General features: G+C 48.0%; 1 protein-coding gene across 1 annotated transcript; it reads left to right on the forward strand.

The window, feature by feature from the left end:
* The first annotated feature begins 626 nt into the window (after positions 1-626).
* On the forward strand, positions 627-7,825 carry SCNN1D (sodium channel epithelial 1 subunit delta). The gene is made up of 12 exons (XM_010212488.2): positions 627-981; positions 1,323-1,575; positions 2,647-2,840; positions 3,453-3,556; positions 3,948-4,111; positions 4,539-4,637; positions 5,226-5,343; positions 5,494-5,572; positions 5,905-5,962; positions 6,710-6,765; positions 7,112-7,187; positions 7,478-7,825. The coding sequence occupies exons 1-12, from the start codon at positions 662-664 to the stop codon at positions 7,823-7,825; spliced, it is 1,869 nt and encodes a 622-aa protein (XP_010210790.1). The 5' UTR covers positions 627-661.
* Positions 7,826-8,638: the final 813 nt, after the last annotated feature.

Raw genomic sequence — 8,638 nt, forward strand, 5'->3', positions numbered from 1 at the left:
CACCTCCTGTGTTTCATCTTGGAAGTGGCCACATTGCGGGAATGGCCAAAATTATTCCTGGCCACTTCCATTCAGCAAAACAAATTGTCACACAACAAGTATTGTTAAACACAGATCCTAATTTGCCCCTTTCACATGCTTTAAAGTGGGATTCATCCTCCAGGTCTTTCACGTCAGGATGAAACTGTACTACTAATGCTAAGAATTGCTTTTTTCATGGCTGCTAGCCCAGCATCTGTTTTACTAGCCAAATACTCATATGAATGAATAAATAGATGGTGATACCACATTTCAGAATTAAATGTTGGTCTGTAGTAACCACAGGAAGGGAGAAGAAAACTACACATCCCTTTAGGTGCAGGCCTTGGTAGCACGTGCATTAGTCATTTTAACTTTGCATACATACCCATCCTGGCCTGGGTATCGCAGTATGAGGGCAGCAGAGTCACTTAGGCAGAACATGGGACTTCTCTGCTACTTCCTGGTGTCCAAACTGTGGAAACACAGGATGGGTGTCAGCTCAAAGTTATTTTCAGCTTTTGTAAATAGTGAACTCATCAGGGCCCTGCTTCCATAGAAAGAGCATGGCCAGTCTTGCAAACTAACAACTCCCCTTGCCTTTTTATTTTATTTTATTTTTCATCGGAAACAGGCTTAGAGGATGGAGCAGGAAGTGGCAAGAGAGGAAGAGGAGAAAAAAGAAGGTTTGATTGAGTTTTATGACTCCTTCAAGGATATGTTTGAGTTCTTCTGCAAGAACACAACCATCCACGGCACCATCCGCCTCGTGTGCTCCGACAGCAACCGCATGAAAACAGCTTTTTGGACTCTGCTTTTGCTGGCCAGCTTTGGCATGTTGTACTGGCAGTTTGCACTTATGTTCAGCCAGTACTGGGCCTACCCTGCTGTCCTGACCATGTCGATGCATTCTGAGCCCAAGATGTTTCCAGCAATAACTATCTGCAATCTGGACCCATACAGGTAACCTGGCCTTCCCTGGGGGTCTTTAGGGTTAAAAAGGGTTCAGAAAAGGTCAGCAATGTTATTGTGGGACTTCACACGGGAGGACGTTGAAATGATTTGCTGTTAGTCCAGGCAGGGGGAGGACAGCAGGTACCTCAGACAGGTATGGAGAGGGTCTGTGCTTCCAAAACGGTTTTGAGATTTTGTGCTCTGAAAAAAACCATCTTCCCCTGAATACACAGCTGCCACATATATTCATTCCTAGCTAAATTACACATTACTAGAACAAGAAACCAAGTTGCAGCTAAATGCATGAAACATGAATATTCCAAAACAGCTAATATTTCTGTTCCTTACAGATTTGAACTGGTCAGTGACCATTTGGTTCAACTGGACCAAATGGCAGAAGAATCTATTGCTTTTTTATACGGCATCAACACATCAGCCAGCCTATTCCATGTGAATGAGAAGAACATCCAAGCAAAAGACTTGTCAAGTTCAGGCAATCTCAGCAGATCCAGCTTCAAACTGAGCCAGAACTTCTCACTCTTGAGAATGCCTGACCACAATAACAGGTCAGGAAAGAAATATTCCAAGGTGGGCTTCAAACTGGTAAGTGTAAGACCAGCGTTACGTTGCCTCTTGTACATTTTACTCTACCCACACTTGACATCATCAGGATGCAGCACAGGCTCCTTAAGACCCAGCAGTTGAGAGCAAACGTGGTAACACACAGACACAGGCTTTAATAGCTGAACAGATCAGTGCAGGGGATTCAGACAGACAGTTTCAGTGCTGGGTAACAGCATCTTGGAGGATCCCTGCCTTTTACATCTTATGCTGATTGCCAGGACTCTTGTAAAGAGAAGCAACAGCAATGTCATTAGGCTTACATAATTCATCAACTTGTGAAGTCCTTCTTGCAATAACAAATTAATTAGAAAAAAATAACAGCAGGCTGTGGGGGCTATTTTACCCCTTTCTAAAAATGCACTGAGCATCTACACTTAGCACGTGAGCCCAGAAATAACAGAGAAAGAAGAGTCTAAACTTTCCTCAGGACTTCCTCAGTGCTCAAAAGAGGTGGTTTGGGGGGAACTAGAAATGTTGCAGATGAAGCCAAAGGTGATGTAACAAATCCAGAGCAATACAAAAAAGGCGGGTCTATGTGGATAAGAACACCCTAAAAATCTTCATCCTAAAACCAGAGGTAGCCCAGGCCTAAGAGCAGAAGGGAGTGGGACTGAGGTGGCTTTAGCCAACAATTTGTGCCTGATTCTCCTCACGGTGCCTGTGCTGAACTCCTTCCCCGTGGGCACTTTCACCAGGGTGTGGGTGTTCCCGTGGCCAAGGCCTGAGTAAGAACAAAGGAAGCAGATCAGGACTCGGTCCCTCCTTCACAGGTTGAGGAGAATTCCCACCAGCCCAGCTTCCTTCTTGCAGGGTTTTGCATTTGTTTGGCTCTTAAGCGTCTCTTCCCTCACACTGATCCTACTGAGATAGAAGAGTCGCTGGATGAGCACCTAGCTCAAGGGCTCATAGATTTCATTCTGTGGCAAAGCACAGATTTCCCTTGCCCCTACGTGCATCATTGGCTTCCCCCCTGATTTCTGTAACCCCTGGAGGAGCCGTCATGTCCTGGCTGGAGCCTGACATTTTCCTGCCCCTGTTCTCTCCTGCCAGTGCAACGCCACGGGCGGGAATTGCTTCTACAAGACCTACTCATCCGGGATGGACGCGCTTCTGGAATGGTACAGGTTTCACTACATGAACATCATGTCCCAGCTGCCAGTCGTAATCAACATTTCTGACCACGAGGAGCAGATAGAAGACATGGTCTATTCCTGTCAGTATGACGGGGAGCCCTGCAGGCGCAGGTACTTTGCTTCCTGAGGTGCTAATTCAGCAGAAAACGAGGGCTGGGGAGACCAGAGCTGAGCCTGCCCTGTGTCCTTGGATCTAACCAAAGGAAAAGGGGGACACTGTGTTGTGGTCAAAGCATGTGACTATTTTTTGGACCCAGAAATCAACATATTCCCAAAACCTACCTCTTGAGGGTGGACACTGTTACCTTGGTACCTGCATTTAGCCAGTTCCCTTCTTAAGAACTTTTAGAAACTGATGGGATGTGGAGAAAAGTTCAGCATCATCGTGAACATATGATACCACTTCTGAGAAAATGAGAGAGAGAAGCTGTTTCTCCTAGTGATCAGAGCACAGACTTGGTCTTACATTTCAACTGCCTGATGGTAGAACAGGCTGGGGACAGTTTAGTAACTGGTGGAGGGAAGAGCAAGTCAAAACTCTGATTTTGAGTCCTATGGCTGTAATGAGTGACGGATCCCCCAGTACCTAAGTTTTTCCTGCCTCTGGTGGATTAGTAGCTCTCTCCCACGGCCATTCCTGTACACAAACACACACCGTTTGTGCTGCAGAGAAAAAGGTATTGCTGCTCCTAATTAAAACCTCTCAAAATCTCTTGTTTTCAGTGACTATGTTCACTTTCACCACCCAGTCTTCGGAAGCTGCTATACTTTCAACAGCAAGGGGACAGACTCCTTTTGGACAGCAACGAAACCGGGAATTCCTTACGGTATGGTGCTTGGAAAAGGCTCAGAAGAGGAGCTGAAGTGAATAGATTTGGTGATGGGTGAAATATGTGTCTGCTGTCGATGACTAACGTGGAGCCCTCTCTCCTAGTTTGTCCTGTTTTGCTGTCCTACATGTCCTGTATTTGCTTGCTTCACTAGCCCCATGTATATGATGGCCAAATCAGCTGACTGTATACCTTCACTTATAGCAAAAAAAAAGTATTATTCTCGTTTTAGAGCAGGTTTGTGCACTTACTGCCCAACCACTGCCCAGACCTCTAAGGAGGATCAGTGCCTCTCCTGTGAGCTAGGACAGCAGCATCGATCCCTGCTGAGAAGGCAGGATATTGTTCCTATTTTGACCCCAAATCTGCTGTTTCCTTTGGCTCGCAGGACTTTCTCTGATCCTCAGGGCGGAGCAGAAGGATCACATCCCCCTGTTGGCCACGGTGGCGGGGGTGAAAGTGATGATCCACAACCACAACCAGACGCCGTTCCTGGAGCACGAGGGCTTTGACGTTCGGCCGGGCATCGCCACCACAATTGGCATCCAGCAGGTCAGTCGTGCGGCCGCTGCCTCCCTCTGCCCCACTGCACACAGCTGAGCACGGGGCTGGCTCGGGGCATTTGTGGGGCTCCTGTGGGCAGCAAATCACAAAGTCAGGGGCTGGTTTGTTCCTGCACAGAGGCTCTTCAACCTTGTGCAGCTGAACGCAGGGTGCTTTGTTGTATGCAGGGATGAGGAGGCATTCAAAAGGGATGGAGCTATTTTGGCCTGAAGAGCTGCTGTTTGTTAGCTCTTTTATGGTGACTAACGTGGTGCTCAGCTGCCGTGCCCTTTCCACCACGTCTGTTTTGTTAGCAAGGAATAACCTGACTGCTCACACTGCATTTCCTGTTCTTTACATGATGTTGAGTTTGGATGGCGATGGCTAAGTCCAATTAAAGCTCCTCATCACCCAGGCCTCTTTTCTGTGTCCACAGGATGAGGTGAATCGCCTGGGTGGCAATTATGGGACATGCACAGCTAATGGCAATGATGTGAATGTCACACTTCTGTACAACAACTCCTACACCCTGCAGGTACTGTCGGAGTGGCTGGCTGAAACGAGCCATACCTTATTCTCCAGAGAGCCTTTACGAATCAGGTTCATTGCTGGAGCCAGCAGAGATTCCTGCTCCTCCCAAAAGCAGCTCACACAAGAGTGTTAGAAATTGGAATCTAGGGAGGAGATGGTCAGGCCTGGAGCCTCCTGCTAACCCGATCTCCCAGCACGACCAGGGTATGAGCTAGAGCGACAGCCAAGGCAGTTGGGCTGTTCCAGAGGGACGTTCGTGGCCTGTCACATATTTATTTTCCTAAGTCCCTGCTCCTGGCTGAGGGTGTTTGGGTGGTTTAACTGAGCTGCTCCTGGGTAGGAAGAAAGAGGGAGATGGAGAAAGTTGCGTCCCACTGAGCTCAGTGGAGTTTCCAGAGGAAAAATCAAGGAGTGAAAAGTGAAAATCTTTATCTTTTGCCCCATCAGTGTCTAGTGATGTCTGCTATCTTCCAACAGCAGAGAAATCTGTAGGTCCTCTTCTAGCAGCTACATGCTAAGGGCCGAAGTTTTGGACACTTGAGAATTTTTTCACTCACTTTTCTCAGGTTTCTTTTTATTTTCCTCTCTCTAGGCTTGTTTGCATTCTTGCTTTCAACACATAATGGTTAGAAAATGTGGCTGTGGTTATTACTACTACCCACTGCCTCCCGGCGCCGAGTACTGTGACTACAACAAGCATCCGGCATGGGGTAAGAGCGAGGAGCCGCCTCGTGTCCCTGCAGGGATCCCCTTCCAGGAACAGGGAATCCCGCCAGTCCAAAGCGGGAGGGAGGGACGGGGCTCCCGGCAGCGCATTCCCAGGGAGGGGGCTGAGCGTTTCTCCCCGTTTCTGCCCCCAGGTCACTGCTTTTACCAGCTGTACAGCAGGCTCAGGAATCACCACCTCAATTGCTTCGATCAGTGTCCCAAGCCGTGTCGGTAGGTCTCAAAAGTAGAGCATGAAAAAATGTCATCTTGCAGAGGACTGTGACACCGGTGGAAATGTGGGCAACTTAGTGGCGTATTTGTCAGCCAAACGCATGACTGTGCTGGCGTTTGCTGAACCAAAGATGCAGTTTGATGGCTGAACCTGCAATGCTGGGAAAGGGAAAACAGGACAACATTAGGCAAAATTAAACAGGAACTTTGTGTGTGCATGATAGCTGGGAGGGGACAGCTTTGGGGAGTCAGGTGGCAATGTTAAACTCCTTCATTTACTCACTTTTAAATGCCAGAATCGTAGTGACAATCATCCTCATTTTGCCCTGCAGGGAGTCGCTGTACAAAGTGTCTGCTGGAACAGCTAAGTGGCCGTCCGTGAAGTCGCAGGTAGTCCCTCCCAACCCGCTGTGTGTGCAGGGGGAGCCCTGTATTTAGTTTGCCTTGGAGAATATTAAAGTTAGGCATGAAACCAAGGACTTAAGCAGAACAATGGAAGAAACAAATACAACAAACAGGCCAAAATGTGGGTGCAGGGGAAGGACCCCCCCAGCTAAGATGTCAGGTGAAGATTCAAGGATTCAATTCCAGTTCTAATCCAAACTTCCTTGAGACCTTAAGCAATTCCCCTCCCTGCCAGTCCCTCCTGCAGTGGCATTCATGGCTTTGGGAGGGTGTTGCAGTCTCATCGCTCACTCACTGCCGCTCCTGAGGTTTTACAGGGCTGCAACAGAAACCCTGTGACTCACTGCCCTCCTGCCGCTTCTCATGTTCTCATGCAAAATGGGCTTCCAGGTACACGAGCAGGTGATTAATGCATGTCACATTGCTGATAACATAAATACGAGCAATATCTTTTAAAAGATGAAATGCCGTAGTGAGGTAGCTGCTAGCGCGGCAGAGAATTTAAGAGCTAGAATACTATATGCACCTAAAATATTAGTGCATAAAATATATTGCTGCTCTGGCAGATATTAACACCTGATAACTATCACTGCCACAAGCCAACCAACTACATCCTTTATTGTTATTAACAATAGCCAATACATTGCTTATGAAATCTACTTTTACAATATATTAAAGATTCCCAAATTTTGAAGACAGGATTGCCAGTAACAGGCATCTATTCTGCTGCAGGACTGGGTCCGCCAAGCTCTAAGGCACCAGAATGGATATAACTCTACCAGCAACAGGTTAGTCACTGAGACAAGGGAACAGGTATTCTCTTCTATTAAAATGGGGATTTGAATAGATCTCTCTTTTTTTTCGTCATTTGTGAAATTTAGCTTGTTAAACTGGGAAAGAAGGTACAGGGTCGTTCAATAAATTTCCCTCACAGGGCTTTGAGACTGTCCCTTTTAGCACCTTTTTTAGCATTATTTTCCAAGCTCATGATAAACACCCTCAAGAATAAAATGTGACTGGTGAAAACTATTGCCCAGCAATCCCTGGCTAAAACCATTGAGGCCGGAATGTCCCCTGCACCTTCCAGCAGTGGCTCCCGTGCAGGCAGCTGCTAACTGCTCCTTTCCCCTGCAGGAAGGACATCGCCAAGGTGACCATCTTCTACCAGCAACTGAACTACAAGTCTGTCAATGAGTCTCCTTTGCTCTCAGTATGTTGCACTAGATCGGATCACAGTATTTGTTACCTTTCATTAATTAATTCATTAGTTCACATAATACAGTGTCTGGTTAGCGGGAGGATGATTTCCAGCCCCGAGGATGGGATAAGAGTTTTCTGCTTAAGGGAGTGACTTGGAAAAGTTCACACTTTACTTAGGGTCACACCGCCTTGGGCCCCGCGTGGCAAGTAGCCAATTGACCTGCTGGTCACACGCGATGATTTCATGTTCCCAGAGCTCTGCTGGGTTTGGTGAGCACAGCCCTTCGGTTCTTCCCACAGGTGAATTTGCTGCTGTCTAGCATGGGGAGCCAGTGGAGTCTCTGGTTTGGATCCTCGGTGCTGTCTGTGGTTGAGATGTTTGAGCTCCTCATAGACATGCTGGTCTTGTCCCTGCTCTTCTGCTACCAAAGGGTCAGGTCAAAGAAGACGTTAAAAGTGGCTCGTGCTGCTGCCATCCCCAGCGTGAGTCTGACGCTGCAAAACTACCGCGCGAGGCGCGAGGAGGCCGGGAAAGGCCCCGGGGCTGCTCATGGAGTGACCATTGCCATGGACAACAGCAGCGCCCGGCCCCTGCCGCTGCTCCAGAGGGCTGGGAACGCCAGAGCATTGCCCAGATGTGGGGCTTGAAGCACTTAGATGTGTGAAACGTTGGTTGTTGGAAGGGGAACTAAAGAGGGAGAGGCCACAGGGGCTCAGGTGCTGTCAGAGAGAGGCCACAGATGTGGCCACCTCCGGGCTCCTGAGCACCACGGTGCTGAGCTTGGGAACCCTCCTCCAGCTCTTGCTATTTCATCATTCAGCTGCCGCATGCCCTGCATTTGGGCATAAAGCAACAGTCTTCTCTTAATGGATATATCTGCGGGGGGACCGTAGCTCTGCTGTGCCTGCACACAGGGCTACCCCCGGCTCCGAACCCCGAAACCCTCGGGATGAAGCCAGCCCGTGGCTACCAACAGCCCCGGGGCTGCCAACAGGCCCAACTGCATTTCACAGACAGAGAAAAGTCAGCCCGGCTCCGAGCGGGGCCGGAGGCTGCTCCGGTCTGCGCGGCTCCCTCTGCCCCAGCCCCGCTCCCATTGCACTTGGATGGAACGTTTTTGCTGGAACGTTTTTGCTGGGATACTTTTAGCCCTGATTGTTTCAAATGGGACTCACCAAAATAAGTTAGAGAGAATGGGGTTGAGGACCGATAACTTTTCTTTCTGTCATTGGTGCTACCTGAGTTGTCTGGAGATTCAAATCAAGCTGCATTTTTGCTGCAGTCTCTTTATAGGCGTATTTTAATGTTAATATTTGACAGTAACTTATGTGTACATAAAATAACAGATTTATTTTGATGGCATTTGTAAGGGAGCATTTTACTCTGTTCTAATCTTATTACAATTTTCTGTGGAAAACAAGAAGTATCAAGAAATCAATGAAGGTTTTTTTTTTTTTTGC

This window comes from Tinamus guttatus, unplaced genomic scaffold, assembly GCF_059628265.1.
Source record: "Tinamus guttatus ecotype Peru unplaced genomic scaffold, ASM5962826v1 Tinamus_guttatus_pri_ptg000652l, whole genome shotgun sequence".
In the NCBI taxonomy this organism is placed as follows: Eukaryota; Metazoa; Chordata; class Aves; order Tinamiformes; family Tinamidae; genus Tinamus; species Tinamus guttatus.

Bases quoted from the DNA above. Each gene is read 5' to 3' on its own strand.
- SCNN1D (XM_010212488.2), top strand. From the start codon at position 662: ATGGAGCAGGAAGTGGCAAGAGAGGAAGAGGAGAAAAAAGAAGGTTTG. The intron at 982-1,322 runs GTAACCTGGCCT...TGTTCCTTACAG, and splicing joins TGCAATCTGGACCCATACAG to ATTTGAACTGGTCAGTGACC. The intron at 7,188-7,477 runs GTATGTTGCACT...TTCTTCCCACAG, and splicing joins ATGAGTCTCCTTTGCTCTCA to GTGAATTTGCTGCTGTCTAG.